The 20,145-nt window shown below is 41.8% G+C and overlaps 1 protein-coding gene across 1 annotated transcript in view; it reads left to right on the forward strand.

The window, feature by feature from the left end:
* The window catches only part of mettl24 (methyltransferase like 24), a 68,697-nt gene that overhangs the window by 24,288 nt on the left and 24,264 nt on the right, over window positions 1–20,145 (forward strand). Inside the window, exons 2-3 of the mRNA XM_017713004.2 lie at window positions 14,652–14,750; window positions 18,320–18,459. Of these exons, the coding sequence (XP_017568493.1) occupies window positions 14,652–14,750; window positions 18,320–18,459 (239 nt within the window). The remainder of the gene's footprint in view (window positions 1–14,651; window positions 14,751–18,319; window positions 18,460–20,145) is intronic.

Consider the following 20,145-nt stretch of genomic DNA (forward strand, 5'->3'; position numbering starts at 1 on the left):
CCAAAATTACCAAGAAAATCTTTTCACATTAACTTCCATTATATATTTAGAATGTACTGTATGTTCCTTCTCCTCTGCAATGGACTGGTGACCTTTCCAGGGTGTTTCCTGCCTTCCGCCCAATGACCAGCACCCCACTGCTAATGTATGAAAATGTATGTGTTTGTTCTCTAGAAAAGTTATCTTTTCAAAGCTGCAAGGTTTTGTTCTGACAGCGACTATACCGAATGTTCATATATCAGCTTCACTGAAAATATGAGCAGAATCTGACCTTTCAGTGATGCATGTATGTGTCTATGTTCACACTGCTGGAACATGCTCTACACCTTATCTCTGTAGAAGCTTCAAGTACAGTACTGCACAAGAGACCACCCTTCATTTATTTAATTACCAGTCAAAACAGCCATTAAGTAGAAGGTATTCATTTTCAGGAGATATTTCTGAATAGAATAGTTATAAGACAATGCACTTGAAAAATAAGTGACCAAACAGGAGTTTCAAAACTAGAGTTCAAATATTCATTAAAACATAGAATATTTAAAGAGAACACAGTCAAAACTTAGTGTATGACATGTCTTCTGTGGATATAAATGAATCGTCTACCAATGTCACCAGAAACCTTGTATTTCTACAAGGTTTTTACTTTTTTGCGTATTTCGAAAATCCAGTTACTCTGATTTATGTTAAAATTTCAGGATGAATGGACCAATAGAATAATATCTTGTTACACTGACTTCCATTATAAATTAGGAAATTGATATGGAATTTGCAATGGAAGCCTAAACATCCAGCCCTCTTTTTAAAGCCTATGTGTATATTGTTAATACATAAAAACATACGGCATCACAAAATCTATATAGAAACGTTCTATATAGAAAATATATTGATTTTTTTTCTCAAACAGTAGTGTGTGTATTTTTGCTATATCACCTACCCCTACCTTAAAGTGAAGATTTTTCTTTCTTCTGTGAAGTTACCATTTCAGAGAAAAGTGGTTTTGTTACTAATGAGATGATACATGCCTTGTACGTGCTCAAATGCTTTGTACTCTCAGTGGATATAAATGCAACTGAGGCTAGAAAACAGCTTCTCTTTGTGTAGGCTCTTTTAGTGCAAAAGAAAAAGTGTGCTAAGGTAAAGAGGGAAGTTACTCACTGCCTCTCAGATGTGATTTTGATGTGAGTGTGACAAGGCATCTGTGCAAAAAGCAGAGACAGACAAATCCACATTCATCACTGTCTCCCTTTCGCACAGTGGAGAACAGCTCTGCCAGCAGCAAGAGCCATTGCCCTTTCTGCCTTTACTGCTGTCCTTTCCAATTAGAGCTCTGGACCCTTCATTTCTTTCACCAGGACACCACTTAAGACTGCACAGAATGGTGGACTGGCAGGAATTTCTCTCTCTCTCTCTCTCTCTCTCTCTCTCTCTCTCTCTCTCTCTCTCTCTCTCGCTCTCTCGCTCTAGGGATGTATTGATGGAGCTCTGGATGTTTTCTCTAGCGTGGTGGGACGTAGCATGTTGACAGGCTGTCGACTCCTGCTTCATTCTCTCTCAAACACACACACACACACACACACACACACACACACACACACACACACACACACACACACACACACACACACACACACACATATCGCAGGGATAACTCATGATTCACTGAACTCAAAGTCACACCTGTGCTTAAGGGCAGTGTTCTACACACAAAATGGTGTGAAATGAAAAGAAAAAAATCTAACCTACTCTCCAGACTTTATCTCAATCTAGCCTTCTCTCTCTAAAAAAAAGCTCTCAGTTAAGGCCATAACTAGCATGAGGATATAGACTTTTATAGTTTCTAATGGGGATTGTCAACTTGGGAACAATAATGAAATGTCTACTAAACTGCAGGAATAATAAAGAATAGATCCATTTTTTTACAGCTGCTGGGAACAATTCATTCTGTATACATTACTGTTCTTTACTGTTCGGACAGACTGATCTCATCTACATACTGATCTCATATCTTATTTTCTTTGTCCTCCCATCACGCTTAGAAACTGTAGCTTTCAAACTGCTCCTCCAAATGAACAGATACTGTATCTGCCCACAGCTGATGTGTGGAGAACTCTACATAGAGTCAACCCACAAAAAGCCACAGGATCTGACAGCTTACTGGGCAAAGTGCTCTGAGAATGTGCTGAACAGCTGGCAGATGTTCTCACGTACATATTCAACATCTCTCTGAGCAGTGCAGTCATTCCAACGTCATCATCCCTGTGCTGAAGAAGTCTCTAGTGTCCTGCCCCAATGACCACTGTCCTGATGCACTCACTCCCATCATCATGAAGTGCTTCGAGAGGCTTGTCATAAGGCACATCGAAGACCAGACCCCCAACCCCACCCCACGCCCCCCCACCCCCCAACACCTGGACCCACTTCAATTTGCATATCACCCAAACTACTCAACAGACAATGCCATCTCCACCACACTCCACCTGGCTCTCTCTCACCTGAACAATAAAAACACCTATGTCAGAATGCTGTTTATAGACTTCAGTTCAGCATTCAACAAAATCATCCCTCAGCAGCTGATTGGCAAACTGAGCCTACTGGGTCTGAACGCCTCCCTCTGTAACTTGGTCCTGGATTTCCTGACTGAGTGACCTCAGTTAGTCAGGATAGGTAAGAATATCAACAGAGGTGCAGAGTTAACAGACTAGTGCAGAACCAACAACCTGTTTCTGAATGCAGAGATAACTAAGGAGATGGTTGTTGATTTCAGAAGAGTGCGAGATGTCCACTCCTTATGTCTGCACACAGTAACTTGACTTGACTTGACTTGGTTTGACGTACATTATGGCCAAAAGTTAGTGGTCACTTGACGAACTTCCCATTCCAAAACCATTGGCTTTAATATGGAGTTGACCTCACTTTTGCAGCTATAAGAGCCTCCACTCTTCTGGAAAACCTTAAGTTCTGTGGGAATTTCTCCCCATTTAGTCAAGAGAATTCATTTGGGTTTAAGGTCAGGGATCTGTGCAGGCCACTGGAGTTTATCCACTCCAAACCCATAAAATTATGTCTTTATGGACCTCCCTTTATGGACTTCCCCTATGTGTTGCCAGAAAGTTGAAAGTATATAATTGTCTAAAATGTGGTTAGTTGCTGTAGCATTAACATTATCCATAAATGTATTGTTGGCACTATGCATTCCATTGGCAGTTTTCTCATAGCTTCTGCCAAATCCAGATTCATGCATCAGACTGCTAAAAAGTAAAATGTGATTCATCACCTCACGGAGCATGTTTCTACTTTACACCACTCAAGCTGACGCTTGGCATTGTGCATAATGACTTGTCTCCTCTTCAAGAGAAAGCTTTCATTAAAATACTGATGCACAGTTTTCATGCTGATGTTACCAGAGGCAGTTTGTAGTAAGTGATGCAACAGTGGACAACTGATTTTTATGCCCTTTAGGACTCAGCAGCATGGCTCTGTGAGTTGGTCTACTGTTTCGTGGCTGAGCTGTTGTTGCTGGTGTTGACGTGTTGATTAGGTCTAATCACAGTCAGGGGGAATTAGACCAATCAACATGGTGGTCAGGACCATTTCAGTTATTAGACAGTAGCAGAACAAATAACACAGTGATTAGGACCAGTCTCAATTAGGAGGAGGCAGCAGAACAAATGATATAACGATTAGGACCAATCATAGACAGGGGGAGGTCTCAGAACAATCAGTGCAGTGATTAGGACCAGTCACAGTCAGGGGGAGCAGCAGAATGGATGATGAGGTGAATAGGACCAATGTGTCCTTTGTGCAACAGAGAAATAGAAATGCCATCATATTTGCAATTTTAGGTTAGTGAATGTCCGCAAATGCAAATAAATAGGCAAACATAGTTGAATAACTATGTAAATAAAATTTTATAGTTTTAATAACTGGAGTCAAAGTAGTTTGTGGAAGAGTAATAGCAATTTATAATAGAATAGAGGGATGAGAAATTAGCAAATGAAAAAAAGGTACATAAAATAAAGCAGAAAATGGCAGTGAGTGTAATACACATATTTGGTAGTTTATTTACTATGTGCAAACTTTTCTGAGAAATGCACATCATCACAAATGTGATGCTACAAACCCAATTACAAAAAAGCTGTACAGGAGATGCTATCATAAAATTAACTTAAGATTAAATGACCCTTATTAGTCCCACAATGGGGAAATTTCACCTCTGAAATCCAACCCATTTGTGTAGTGAAGCACCACATACACACTAGTGAAGACACACTGTAGGGGTCAGTGAGCACACTTGGCCAGAGCGGTGGGCAGCCCTGTCTGCATTGCTCAGGGAGCAGTTGGGGGTTGGGTGCCTTGCTCAAGGGCACCTTGGTCACGTCCTGTCGGCTTAGGGGATCGAACCAGCGACCTTCCGGTTGCAAGACTGGTTCTCTAACCTCCAGCCCATGACTGCCCCTCAAAAAAAAGCTGAAGGGCTTCTGTATTTAATTTAACCACAGAGGCTCAGGAATACTTCAGCAAACATTTGTGAGTAACCACAATTTGTTGATGCAACTACAAATGCAAGTTAAGACTTTACAAGCCATAGTTCAACAACATCCAGAAACACTGTTGACTTTTCTGGGCTGAAGCTGATTCTAAGAAGGACTGAGGCAAAGTAGAAATGTATGCTGTGGTCTGACAAAACTTTCAAATTGTTTTTGGAAATAATAGACAAGGCCAAGCCACTTTCTGCATGTGTTACAACAGGATGGCTTCATAGCCTGTCTGCAGTCCAGACCTGTTTCCTATTGAGAATGTGTGGCATATTATTTTTTTTACTTTTACTTTTTACTACTGTTTTTAGAGTTATTCTTATATTTTCTTTTTTATTCTCTTAAGATTATATTTGGTAAATGGAGGAACAGCAAAGTAAGAATTTCATTGTACAGTGCAACTGCCTGTTCTGCTGTGCACATGACAATAAAACTCTTGAATCTTGAATTATGTAGTGCAATATACGATAATGCAGACTCCAGAGCGTTGAGTAACTCAAATATTATATCAAGCAAGAACAGAGTGATATCCACTTTCATAGCTATAGCAGTTGTCATGAGTTCCCAAAAGATTATTATATAAAATATATTGTCTTTGTACTGTTTTGAATTGAATGCAGATCAAAAGAGGTTTGCAAATCATTGTGGTTTGTAGTTACAGCCGTGCTCTCAGTAATATTAAACAGTTTAGTTACCCTTATAGAAACAAAGTGTTAATAAGTTTATGCATTTAATACACTTAAGGTGTTACAGAAAATATTATTAAATATGACCAGCAGTCATGCTGTCATTAAATGTTAAACTGTTTAACATACTCCCTCTTGATTTGCACACTCTGAAGTCTGCACACTCTGACCACATTTCCCAGCCTTTCCCTCCAATTAACATTTGTCCTGCAGATATGTGAGTCTGACCGAGTGTCTGATCAAACATGACGGCCAGCTGCTCTCAGCACAAAGCCTGTCCTGAGGCTACAGTGCAGGATGCAGCCAGACACTCTAATCATTTAGCCTCTTATTTAACCATTTAGTTATTTAGGATTTCTCTTCACATTTTGCAAAGCTATAATTGACATCTCTCAGCCAATTACATCCATCCATCCATCCATTATCTTCTGCTTCTCCGGGGTTCGGGTCGCGGGGGCAGCATCCTAAGCAATGAAGCCCAGACCTCCCTTTCCCCAGCCACTTCCACCAGCTCTCCAAGGGGGATTCCGAGGCGCTCCCAAGCCAGCTGGGCGATATAGTCACGCCAGCGTGTCCTGGGTCTTCCCCGGGGTCTCCTCCCAGGTGGACTTGCCTGTGACACCTCCCGCGGAAGGCGTCCAGGAGGCATCCTAACCAGATGCCCGAACCACCTCAGCTGGCTCCTCTCGACGTGAAGAAGCAGCGGCTCTACTCCGAGTCCTTCCCGGATGACAGAACTTCTCACCCTATCTCTAAGGGAGAGTCCAGACACCCTGCGGAGGAAACTCATTTCGGCCGCTTGTATTCGCGATCTTATTCTTTCGGTCATTACCCAAAGCTCATGACCATAGGTGAGGGTGGGAACGTAGATCGACCGGTAAATCGAGAGCCTTGCCTTATGGCTCAGCTCTTTCTTTACCACAACAGACCGGTAAAGAGCCCGCATCACTGCTGACCCAGCACCAATCCGCCTGTCAATCTCCCGCTCCCTTGTACCATCACTCGTGAACAAGACCCCGAGATACTTGAACTCCTCCACTTGAGGCAAGAGCCTATCCCCGACCCAGAGAGGGCTCTCCACCCTTTTCCGCCTGAGAACCATGGTCTCGGATTTAGAGGTACTGATTCTCATCCCAGCCGCTTCACACTCGGCTGCAAACCGATCCAGCGAAAGCTGAAGTTCGCGGCCTGATATCCCCAATAGGACCACATAATCTGCAAATAGCGATGAGCGACCTCAGCGATGTGACCCTGAGGTTACCAAACACACCCTCCATCCCTTGACTGCGCCTAGAAATTCTATCCATAAAAATTATGAATAGAATCGGTGACAAAGGGCAGCCCCAGTGTTCCACGACCAGGGCGGAACCCGCACTGTTCCTCCTGGATCCGAGGTTCGACTATAAGCCGGACTCTCTTCTCCAGTACCCCTGCATAAACCTTGCCAGGGAGGCTGAGGAGTGTGATTCCCCTGTAGTTGGAACACACCCTCCGGTCCCCTTTTTTAAAAAGAGGCACCACCACCCCAGTCTGCCAATCCAGTGGCACCGCCCCCGATGTCCACGCAATGTTGAAAAGGCGTGTCAGCCAAGACAGCCCCACAACATCCATAGCCTTGAGGAACTCAGGGCGGATCTCATCCACCCCTGGAGCCTTGCCACCAAGGAGTTTCTTAACTACCTTAGTGACTTCGGCCTCAGTAATGGACAAGCCTATTCCCATGTCCCCAGACTCAGCCTCCTCACTGGAGAACGTGTCGGCGGGATTGAGAAGGTCCTCAAAGTATTCCTTCCACCGCCCAATGACGTCTTCAGTCGAAGTCAGCAGCACACCATCTCCACTATATACAGTGCTAGTGGCACACTGCTTTCCCCTTCTGAGTCGCCTGACGGTTTGCCAGAATCTTTTTGGAGCCGACTTAAAGTCACTTTCCAAGGCCTCACCAAACTCCTCCCACACACGGGTTTTTGCCTTGGCAACAACTGAAGCCGCAGATCGCTTGGCCTGTCGATACCTGCCAGCTGCCTCTGGTGTCCTACAGGCCAACCATGCCCGGTAGGACTCCTTCTTCAGCTTGACGGCATCTCTCACCTGGGGTGTCCACCACCGGGTTCGAGGATTACCGCCCCGACAGGCACCAACTACCTTACGGCCACAGCTACAGTCAGTCGCTTCAGCAATGGAGGAACGGAACATGGCCCATTCTGAGTCAATGTCCCCCACCTCCCCCGATATCTGGTCAAAGTTCTGACGGAGGTGTGAGTTGAAGATCAATCTGACAGGTTCTTCTGCTAGACGTTCCCAGCAAACCCTCACTATACGTTTGGGCTTGCCTGGTCTGACCGGCATCTTCCCCCACCACCTGATCCAACTCACCACCAGGTGGTGATCAGTTGACAGCTCAGCTCCTCTCTTTACCCGAGTGTCCAAAACACATGGCCGCAAGTCCGATGACACGACTACAAAGTCAATCATTGAACTGCAGCCTAGGGTGTCCTGGTGCCATGTGCACTTATGGACATCCTTGTGTTCAAACATGGTCTTCGTGATGGACAAACTGTGGTTTGCACAGAAGTCCAAAAACTGAACACCACTCGGGTTCAGATCAGAGAGGCCATTCCTCCCAATCACACCTCTCCAGGTCTCACTGTCATTGCCCACGTGAGCGTTGAAGTCCCCCAGTAGGACAATAGAGTCTCCAGGAGGAGCACTTTCAAGCACCCTTCCTAAGGACTCTAAGAAGGCTGGGTACTCTGAACTGCTGTTCGGTGCATAAGCACAGACAACAGTCAGGACCCGTTCCCCAACCCGAAGGCGTAGGGAAGCTACCCTCTCGTCCACCGGAGAAAACCCCAACATACAGGCACCGAGTCGAGGGGCTATGAGAAAGCCCACACCTGCCTGCCGCCTCTCACCATGGGCAACTCCAGAAAAGAAAAAAGTCCAGCCCCTCTCAAGGAGATTGGACCCAGAGCCCAAGCTGTGTGTTGAGGTGAGCCCGACTATATCTAGTCGGTATCTCTCAACCTCGCGCACCAACTCAGGCTCCTTCCCCGCCAGTGAGGTAACGTTCCAAGTTCCAAAAGCCAGTTTCAGGAACCGAGGAACGCCAAGGCCCACGCCTTCGGACACTGCCCGATCCACAACGCACCGAACCCCTACTACTGCCCCTCCCATTGGGACTCAGGTAACTCCTTCGGGCTGGGCCCGGCCGGGCACCATGAGTAAATGCCCGGCCACCAGACGCTCGCTGGCGAGCCCCTCCCCCAGGCCTGGCTCCAGGGTGGGGCCCCGGTAACCCTGTTCAGAAGTCCCGTTTTTGTGTCTTCATAGGGGTTATTATGGATCACACTTTGTCTGGCCTGTCACCTAGGACCAGTTTGCCATGGGAGACCCTACCAGGAGCTTTTGCTCCAGACAACATAGCTCCTAAGATCATTCAAGCACGCAAACCCCTCCACCACGATAAGGTGGTGATCCAAGGAGAGGTCAGCCAATTACAATCACCTCTAAATGCAGCTTTTTCCATCAAGAGGAGGAGAATGATGGTGGCAGTAAATTATTATGAATTATCAGACTAAGAAATGGTGGAAAGGTGGTACTGAAGAACATATGCTACACATTATACTGATCATCTGGAGAGTGGTGTTGTTTATATTTCATCTCAGAAACTTTAGGAACACCACACTGACAGCTCAATGTCAAACTTATTAACAGGCAGACTTTTCTGGGTTACAGCCCTTTCTGAAAAACTTTTTAACATGATGTCTACAGATAAATAACAGTGGGTGAACAAAGAGGATGCTGGGGTAGCAGGACAGTGTAGGGCATACTTTAATAAGCAAATTTCAAAATGAAAGCAAAGTCAAATCCTGAACATTTTAGGTAATTTAGAAATCCTGTTTTTTAGATTCCAAAAAGAGAATGTAGTGAAAAATAAGCATGTATGGTGACCTTTAAATACAGAAAACTTTAGGATCAGTTAGCTGACTAATGTAGTTCAACTCTGAACACAGCCCATAGAGTAGAAACGCTCAGCTAGCTGAGACCCTTGCTAGATACTATTAGGTACTATTACAGATACTGCTAGTATCTGTATTAGATACTCTAATACTAGAGATAATATTACATAATACAATGGAGGAAGAGACACTTCACAAGTGCTGGACAATCCAAACTATGGCCCAGTTCAAGCTTCCAGTTTGAGGCAGTTAGCTTTGGATTTTATTTCTTATTACTTGCAGTCCGTAATACTATGTATGCAAAAAATTGCCCTGGGCCTTTGGAGGAAAAACAGCCTCACAGGATCCACCACCTTACTTCACAGTAGCTATTTTGGCCTCATCTGACCAAAGAACATCATCCCACTCAGTTTCAGTAATGTTTGATAAACTGTCAGAGCTTGAATTTGTTGGTTTTTAACAACAGAGGCTTTCTTTCTGGCAGCCTTCCCAAACAACTCATGATTATCTAGATGATGTTTGTGTGTAGTTTGGGACACATTCTGACATCAAGACCAATTTCTGCAATTTCCCATCTGTGATTCTTTGCACGCTTGTCATTGCTGAGCATTTAAGTATTCCTAATTGCTCAGGTGAACTTTAAATTGTGGGGTGCCAATAATTGTGGCACACATAGATGCAATAAAAATTTCTCATGACAACAGTTTTTTCTTTCAATCATTATAATGTAGGTGTCCCATCGACATAGAATCACACCTGTAGATTAAGCTTTTGTAGGTTTAATAGCAATATCTTTGAGGGAACATAACATTTATTTATAGCATTTATCTCTGTGTAAATTTCAAGAGCCCTGTGTGATCTTCTGTGGCTTTCTGTGATATTGATATAGCCTTCATTTAACGTAGTGAAGTCAAAATGCTGAGCATCCCATAACATCCCATAAATCAGCATAATAACTTTTATTGCAGCTGACCAGCATACCAGCATCCAAAACACATCATATCACTGCTGTCAGAACAAAACCTTGTATCTCCATTTTTGTAATTTTTTAGTTTTTGACACAATTTGAAAATGTCTGTTGCACTTTACACATTATGTGTACATTTCATGATGAATGGACTATTTTGGAGATATAAGGTTTTGTTCTGGCAACAGTGATATGCTGGTTTTGTTGGTGACCAGCATACTATCTACGCTGTTTCTTCTAGCAGGAATTATCCTGAAGTTATTATCATTTAAGTTTTTCTAATAAAGTTACTTTGAAAAATATTTTCATGCGCATTTGCACTTATCTGTATATAGCATCATGTTAGTTATGTTTATGCATGTATAAACAAATAAATAAATACATCATATTATACAACCATACACTACTAACTTTCGTCTTTAAATGGCTATATTACCATTACCATAAGTTTTGGTGGTCAGTGTTGGAATTGAAATTTTGTTTGCAGAAAAATGCATACTGACTTGTTAAGACTTTTGTTAGGGTTTTGACTTGAGGCTTGCCTTTACTGACTTGAGACTTGACTGTCTTGATGTTGGACTCGACTCAGGACATGCGTGACAGTCGATGCAACATTTGACAAAGGGCGAGACTTTACATCTCACCAAAGCAATCACAATACACTCCCCATTCTCCAATATCTATGCTTATTTTTTTGTCCTCTGATCAGGAAATAACCTACAATTTAGCCTGTAAAAGGTCCCATCTTTTCCTCATCTCTCCTCTATATTAATCTATCCATTCCCTCAATCTTGCTATCTCAGTCTCATTCACACTAATTGACCAATACTGCTTTCACTTCCTCACAGTTTCCCTGTTGGGCTCAACAACTGCTGCAATCAGAGAGAAGCACAAGTACACGCACATGCATATGTACACATGTAGGTATGAAAACATGCTGCACAGTACAAAAATGTTATACCTATGAGACACCAGTTTATCACACATTATTACAGCAATAATTTCAAACCATTGAAATGAGAGAGAGAGAGAGAGAGAGAGAGAGAGCATGAAATAGAGTCAGCAATGCTATTATGACTCATAGGTAATTGATTAAGTCTGATTGGGGGGGCTTTGCAGTAGCTGACTGCGGCCAATCAGAAGCTTATAAAAGATGCAGCTGAACACACGCTGCACTCGCCTTCCTCTTCCAGGGATATAAACGAAAATGTCAGCTGGGTGAATAATAAGTGAACTCCTGCAGGGTCCTGCAGTCAGCGAGAGAGAGAGAGAGAGAGAGAGAGAGGCGAAAAGTCTCCAAGATTGAAAAACATTTCATTTCAGCACCACACCAGTGAAAAGCTGACAAGAAAAGCTGGGAGACATACAGAAATATACAGTCCAGCAAGCGCATGAAAGAACAACCATAAAATAATAGCTAATGGAGACAGTTTCTACAGATTGAGAGGCAGTGGAGGGGGGGAGCAAAGAAAGAGAGGAACAAGCTCGTCAGTTTTCCTTCTAAACAAACGCTGACTCCACGTTCTCCAAGATTTGTTTGAAAGCCGTGAGTGAGCAGAATAAACCGATCTATAAAAAGATCCAAGATAGGAAAGGTTTAGACTCCAGTGGAGCCATAAACTCTGTTACACATGTTGTGATATAAGCCAGACATAGCAGGAAGATAAATACCCATCTACTTCTGGCTTTGCGACTGCTGTCCAAATATTTATGTCATAAGCACAGAGATTTGCACCAACAAGGGCAGGTAGGTTTCGACTGGTCTGTATCATTCCAGAAGAAGAATAATGGCTAGAAGATGATTAATGCCAGACTGTGTCAGTTGTGCCAAAAGATACACATTACCCAAGAATGTGAGGACAGCTTGGTTCTATTGCGTAGCAGCCTTAAAGTAAGCACATTCAAATAAAGGGCACTCCAGTACAGATGGCGTGAGTTGTAATGATGGCTCTTTACATCCCAGGAGAACGACCTCTACTGGCAGTTGAAGTTCATGTTCATACAGGGTAGAGGTGGGCGATATGGCAAAAATATAGTATTGTGATACTTCAAGAATTTTTCATGATACACGATATATTGCAATAATCTTTTCAGATGTCTGATCTGTTGGAATTGAGAAGAAAGGATCAGTAGTGCTACATTAAAAAAAAAAACTATTAAAATTGTCAATATAACATACAATATATAATTATTTTTATTCAATAGTTTGTATACTGTATTGCTAATTCCAGTTAAACATGATCAATATCATGATTTTTACACTGTAATGCTCTGTGAATTTGCATGATCTATCACTTTATGGCTGAGCTGTTGTTGCATTTATATGCTTTCATTTTATCTGTCTATTGCTACATGTAAATGTTGATCTTCTCAGAGCTGTTTTTATAGATTACAGTAAATTTGTGAATAGTGTAGATTAATGTTATGTAGGGACAAGGCTGATGACTTGGTGACAGTGACAATGCAATTTTGCCAAGCCACTGCCTAAAACACTACAGCTGAAACTGAAACAACACTACAGGCCTAATGTAGTGAGCTCAGTCAAGTCCAGCACTTCTTACCAATCACCATCCTAATCTTCTTCTCTCTGAACAAGGCGAAGTAAGGCTTTATCATTTACACACAGAACAGGCAGCAGAACGCATGACAAACACTCACCACAGGCTAATGCTAACAAGCTAACATATGAGGAAAGGCCCACAGGATCCAATAAAAGGATTTACTGAGGGGTAAAGTCATACAGAGAAACCACAATAAGGACAACAACCCCCCACTGTGTTTGTGTTTTTGTGAGTGTGTATGTAGTAATTGGGGGTACTGCAGGGGGGCTATTGGCTCTCAGCAGAGAAGAAGACTTTGATTCCGCAGCTATGGTGACTCAGTCCTGCGTTAAGCACCGCTGTGTCAGAGCAAAGTAAAACGTTACCATACGTACAAAAGTCCTTAGAGCTTAATTGATAAAACAGATATTTCCAGCTCTATAATCTGATTGGCTGACCTACTTGATGGCAACTGTGAAATCTTGAACTGTACCATGAGCCTTTCAAGCTTCGAGGACAGCTCGGCTTGACCCGCTATCCTTCAAGACACGTGGAAAACAAGCATCAAGACTTTTCTCTGTACTGGCACCCAGGTGGTGGAACGAACTCCCACTGGCTCTCTGAACAGGAAAGTCTCTTGCTGTCTTCAAACGCAGACTGAAGACACATCTCTTTATACAGCACTTAAATGAGCACTACATTTTAGCACTTTATGTCAAGCAACATAGCAAAATCACTTTAATGTATGGGCTCTTGCTAATTATTTCTTTAAAGGGCCTATATCCTGTGTTTTTCTGCTCCTTTTTTGCCACTTATAATTGTATAAGATTTGTAAGACTTTATGTACCAAAACACATAATTCATTTTTACATAATTGTTTTCCAATTAATTACCCTTAAAATCAAACAGTTTGCTTTTGTTAATATTTAACATTGATGTATATAAAAGACCTCTGTTCTCAACGGCTACTCTGTATTGCAACTCATTAAAAAAAGCAACTTAACTAACTTCAGCATCAGTGACACCCAAACAATCCAGACAAGCAAGAGCACTCCTGATTCTGGTGATCCTGATGCTTGTTAAATCAGTTAGCCTCAGTATTCAAACAATTGATCATATGGGCTCCTGTAACCCAGGCCCGGATAATGAAGTTATTGGTCCCTGAACAAAAATATTTGTTAGACTCCTAATTGGCTACCTTTTTTGAGTGGTTAGTGAATGTTTTATGATGTCATGGCAGGTTAGATGAGGCCTATGCAGCACCACCATGGCAGCATACTAATTGTGTTGGGCATGTCACTGCTATAAACTCAGTGTTTTTTCAATTGAGAAAGGATGATAGCAATATTATGTACATATTAATGAGAGCATAGGTCTCACTTTACAGATCCCCCAGCTCATCTTTTAAATATTTGGAGCTTCAAATTCAAAATATGTTCAAAGGTATGCTAGCTTGAGGCTAAAACCCCTGAAAGCTTGACCAAGTTGGATGGTGCATGGTTGCTAAGCAGTGAGTGGAGGATTCAGGAAAGATGTTGAGAGCATCAAGATTATGATCAACTGTAACACAATGAAAAATTTGCTCTTTTTTTCACTGTGCTACTAATAAAATTCCCACCATGTGTCAGGAAAGCTATTTAGATTAAAATTGCTTGTGGGGGCCCCTAAGTGGCTCAGGCCCTTAGGCACAAGCCCAGAAAACCAATTTATTGATCCAGGCCTGAGACAGAGGTTGGAAACTGGTCATTTAAAAATTTAAATACAATGTATTTATATATTTAAAAATGTATGATATGGGCCCTCAAATGGAGTTGTGCTGGTGCAGTTCTACATTGCGCTGCAAGCATACAGTGAGGGCTCCGTGTACTGCAGCTTAGGTCAATCTTTGTCCTAAGAGAATCAATGCTTCTGCACAAATCTGTTTTTTTTTACAGTGACTGACTCTCTATGTGTGCATGTAGTCTCTCAGGTGGAAGATAGAGCTGGAGCCATGGGCCAGTGAGAGGCACAACCTGGAGGACGAAGCATTACGATTCATCAAGTACATCACTACACCACAGGTAAAACACACACACTGAAACTAAACTCTAGTGTATATAGCATCTTTGTTTTCTTTACTGCTTAAATCAATAGTACACATCACCTTTAGCAAACCATTTGGGCCCTTTCTGTTCATTAACCATGGAATATTCACAAAATAAACAGGTCATTTTCAAATGGTTTGAAAACAATAATAAAACCTCTGCTTCGGACAGACAATAATGATGCAAATGCAGGCTCTATCCAGAAATAGAAGGGATAACAGCAATTCAGCAATGTTCAGTGAGAAGCTGGAGAAACTGTGGCATTTCAAACTATTATTTCAAGGTTGTAATGTAATCTAGCATGCAATGGTTTATGGACAGCACAGAGAGAACACAACAGAATGTCTGCTACAGAGGGGGAGATTTTGGCATGGTCAGTAGTTATGATAGGCTTCCCAACACTCCTCTTTCTGCACAGAATGGTGGACTGGCAGGAATTTCTCTCTCTCTCTCTCTCTCTCTCTCTCTCTCTCTCTCTCTCCCTTCTCTCATGGTGTGCGCACACTGTTGACAGAATAAACTTGGCAGTGAGTGTTCTCTGCTGCAGCTGCAGGAGGTGATGAATACACTTCTCTCTTTCCTCTCCTCCACAGCTCCACCTCCAGAATCTCCTCGCTCCTCCTTCAATGCAACACTCAATCAGCTCTTTCACAAACCATACTCTCGGGCACCGGCTTTGTTCAGAACTGAGGAATTTCTGCTCTGCAGTGAATGAGAGCAGAGAACATTTTTACCTTTATAAACCAGATACTGATGGTATCTCTCACTCACAGTAACAATGGCAAGGGTGATTCACATTTGACAATCTCTTTTAGTGTCAGCCCAGCCTTTAAAGGGAATTTTAGCCTAACAATGTGTTATTAATTGTGGCTTACACATTTGTGGTTTACAATTTCACTATGCCTCATAATGCTGTATGTCATATATTGAACCATAACATTCTAAACTAAATGTATATGTTAAACATGTGAAATGCTGATAACATCATAAGACAACAGAACAGTATGAATAAAAAAAAAACATAAATATGAGAAGTTTTTAAAGTTAATGCAAGGACTACCATAAATATATTTGAACTTGGGGATGTAGCTAAAAAAAAGAACTACACATGGCAAAAGTAACCAAATGACATCAAAAAAGGCCAAAAAGCCACAAGGTTAAAAAAAATGATCAGTGAAAGTGTAAAAAACCTGAGTTCTGCAAGTTCTGCAGTACTTTAGTGCTGGGTTGGATTTTATGAGTCCAAATTTTAACATTAAGAGCTAGACTTTTTCAAGCAGTAATTATGAAGCCATGAACATTCATCTGTCCTTTGTAGCAGAGAGGTTTATAAAAGGTTTATAACTTTCCTTTCCATGCTATACTTTCAGCTTCACTCAGCTGTAGTGAGAGCCACAAACTGCATGCCATCCCAGAAATGCCTCAGAGATTAAATAGGACATAAACGATAAAGCAAGCACACATCACTTGACTTAGCTAACCATGACTTTAACTAACCAATAACTAACCATAACCAACTGTTCCCAGATCTGGATATTTTAGCCATAAGCTTGAAATGCAGTGGTCATTAATGGAAAGAACCAACAAGCATTAGTGTAACTCTTACCTCAGTTATCAAACTAAATCATAAGGAAAACAGTGATTCAGTGAAAAATAAACAATAGAGACGAGAGCAAGATGGATGGTGGGGTCGAAAAAGCAAAAGACATGAATGAGTAGTGAAGGAACAAAACTACACAGATGAAGAAGATAAATCAGAACCTCTGTGCGAATTTTAGAAAGTGTGATGATTCGATTAAGAAAGTGAGAAGGTGGCAAAATACAGCGTGAGAAGGAAACTGTCTGTGATGATGCATGTTAGAGAGAGAGAAATGGAAGAAAAGAGCTTGTCAGAGGTGCAAAACTGTTTTGTAATGTCTGAGTCTTCTGGAAGACATTATAACAAGTGTAAATGAGGCAGATAGAGTTAAATAGGTCTTAACAGAGCACAAAACTGGCATTACATTGATCGGCTTGATTAAGGTGAATTTTAGAGCGTTTAGAAATGCAGTTAAGGGAGATTGAGATTGATTAAAAGATTGATTAAACAGAGCCCAGGGCAAGTAGAAACAACTCCTCAGCCTTTATTCATGTCCTTATAGTTCCTAATTCTATCACAATCACTGGTGCAGTCTAAAATAAAAAGGTCTTTTTTCTACCACTGATCCATTTATGGCATTCCTCCCTGTAGAGGAACCCTGTTAATGGAGGTTCTGTTATCAGGAATTGGTTATGCCTAGCACTACCTGGTTCTTTTGAAGTATGGGAGGAATGGCAAGAGCTTTAACATCCTTATATTTTTAGAAATTGATGCACAATATCTTAAGAGATTATATAAATTTAGACGGAATTTACTCAGAAAACCAGCAAAACAGCAGAGCTACACGTAAACACGCCTATGAAAAACTATGAGTAGTGTTGAAATGAACTGGTAAATTGAAATGAATTAAATAATATGATGACATCATTGGCTGACATCCAATCAGCTACTTGTTACTAAGCATAACTGATCTAAGGTGGGTTGTATCAACAATATTTAATTTAAATTTCTAACTAATCAAGGATCTGTAGGTTTTATTTTAAATTGAGTTGTGTTTCATCATGGAATTTTAAACATGGATTAACAAATCTGAGATTAAAGCCTCAATCTGAGATTAAAACCATTACCTGCCATAATTCTGATTGTGTGCCATGATGAATTCAGCCGTATAAATAAACAGCAAAAACATTACTCTCAACATAATCACTGTCTATTAGGTTTTTCATTTTGAGTGAAAACTAGCACAGAACAGAACACATTAGAAACAGCTCGCACAGGAAAAAGGTGAATTCAGACATTCAAGCCTTTAAAATCACAGGTTCATTACATACTAAGGCTTAATATTCAGTAACTACAAGGACTCCAATGTAAACTGGTTGAGCTATTCTCAGGTTATAGAATGGGGTAATAAAACTGCATGTTGTGAGAACCGCATGTTGTCCCAAAAATGCCTCAGAGACATTCCATTCCTCACCAGGATATTTTGAACATAATCTTGAAATACAGCAGTGACAATGAAAAATAATGTGGATTGTCTTCATGTTCCTTCACTGCAATACCCAGCATTGCATTACTGTCACCATCGCGAATCCCTGTGGTGTCAACTGATCCTGATGTCTAGCCATGCCACTGATTTAGGCTAGTAAATATAACCAAGCTAGCAATTGTGTAGCTCCAATCGAACTCTGAGTCATCGAATAAAATCATAAAGAAAACATGGATTCTGTCTCTATACAGCACAAAATGTTGACATAGACAGAATAACCATTCAAGATGTTTGAATGTGTCTGAAATTTAAATAACTGTGTTCCTTAAACTTTGCAGTCATATTTTGAATGTTCTGACCTTGAAGTTGAAGTGATTATTCAGTGTGACTCAATTCTGCTGACAGTGTGGATCTTACATGAAGGTTACAATTTATTTTGTGTGTGTGTATGTCTGTGTGTGTGTATGTGTGTGTGCGCAGGTGTCCTGTGAAAACCCTGGATTTCCAGTATTACACAATGGTGATGAGGATGTTCAGAGGTCATGGGTGCTATGCTTGGATAACAGATTCAGCTTGGCCCAATGTATCAACACTAAACACTGCCGAGTCTACTCAGTCGGGTGAGTTTCACTCCCAGTCTCACAATTTGTGTTGCTAGTGTTAGTGATATACTGGTTCATCCATTATACCAGTCAAAATTCTTTACACAGTGAAACTTTTGTGCACTTCAGTTGTCTGAAACCTACATAACACTAAATTGCACTTAGGTTGCATGTCATGCATCTTTCCATTCATTTGAAACTCAGTTGCAACAGTTAGTCATAATGGCTATAATGCATCATGTGAATATACAGGGTGATTCAAAAAGATTCATTCAGTTTCAAAGCGCCATATTTTACAACTGTGAGAAGCATAGGAAAAAAATCACATACCAATGGTGGGTTGGGGTCTTAAAGTTTCTGACTGTCACTGAAAGATGGCTCCCTTAAGTCTGTGAGCGGAAAGTGTTTTGTGTTATCCACTTCAATAAGATTGAATCTGTCGCATTAGCAATGGGATTTTCATCAGCAGTGAATCTCCAACAGCTCAGAGCATTCGTTGTTGGTTCCACAACACTGGATGAGCTCCAAAATCACAATGAAAGCGCTGCGAGTACAGTGACACCCAACATGCCCAATCAAGTACGGAATCAAGTATGAATTTGACTGTGCCATTGATGTTGTCCGTACAGCTGGAGGAGGTGATGCTGATCCATCCATTCATCCATCCATCCATCCATCCATCCATCCATCCATCCATCCATCCATCCATCCATCATCTTCCGCTTCTCTGGGGTTCGGGTCGTGGGGGCAGCATCCTAAGCAATGAGGCCCAGACCTCCCTTTCCCCAGCCACTTCCACTAGCACCCTGAAGGGGATTCCGAGGCGCTCCCAGGCCAGCTGGGCGATATAGTCACGCCAGCGTGTCCTGGGTCTTCCCCGGGGTCTCCTCCCTGGTGGACTTGCCTGTGACACTTCCCAAGGGAGGCGTCCAGGAGGCATCCTAACAAGATGCCCGAACCACCTCAACTGGCTTCTCTCGACATGGAGAAGCAGCGGCTCTACTCCCAGTCCCTCCCGGATGACAGAACTTCTCACCCTATCTCTAAGGGAGAGTCCAAACACCCTGCGGAGGAAACTCATTTCGGCCGCTTGTATTCACGATCTCGTTCTTTCGGTCATTACCCAAAGCTCATGACCATAGGTGAGGGTGGGAACGTAGATCGACCAGTAAATCAAGAGCCTTGCCTTGTGGCTCAGCTCTTTCTTTACCACAACAGACCGGTAAAGAGCCCGCATCACTGCTGACCCAGCACCAATCCGCCCGTCAATCTCCCGCTCCCATGTAAAGGTCATGCTGAGCGCTTGTAAAATTACATAATAAACTTTATGTTCACTTAAACCATTTATAATTTACTGCATTGTTTTGTAATGATTTACAAGTGAAATGAATCATCAATTGGATTAATCTTTTTGAATCACCCTGTAATTTCAAACGAATCATTTCAGCAGACCAACAAACTCAAGGTTGGTTTTTATTTTTTTTTCTCCGTTTCAACAAATATGAGTTTCTCAGAACTAACTTTTCTGTGAACAGCTGTTGAAACAGCTGCTTGTGGCATGTCTTTAGAATTCTTTTGTTTTTGCACAGAATTCAGATTCCTTTGGGATCCAAAGGGTGAAAAGTATTACAGAAGAGGAGACAGAGATGTAGTCCTCCACCATTTTTACATGCTTAACATAAATAGTGTTATATAATAAAGAAT

The sequence above is a fragment of the Pygocentrus nattereri genome, chromosome 4 (genome assembly GCF_015220715.1).
Source record: "Pygocentrus nattereri isolate fPygNat1 chromosome 4, fPygNat1.pri, whole genome shotgun sequence".
Taxonomy (NCBI): Eukaryota; Metazoa; Chordata; class Actinopteri; order Characiformes; family Serrasalmidae; genus Pygocentrus; species Pygocentrus nattereri.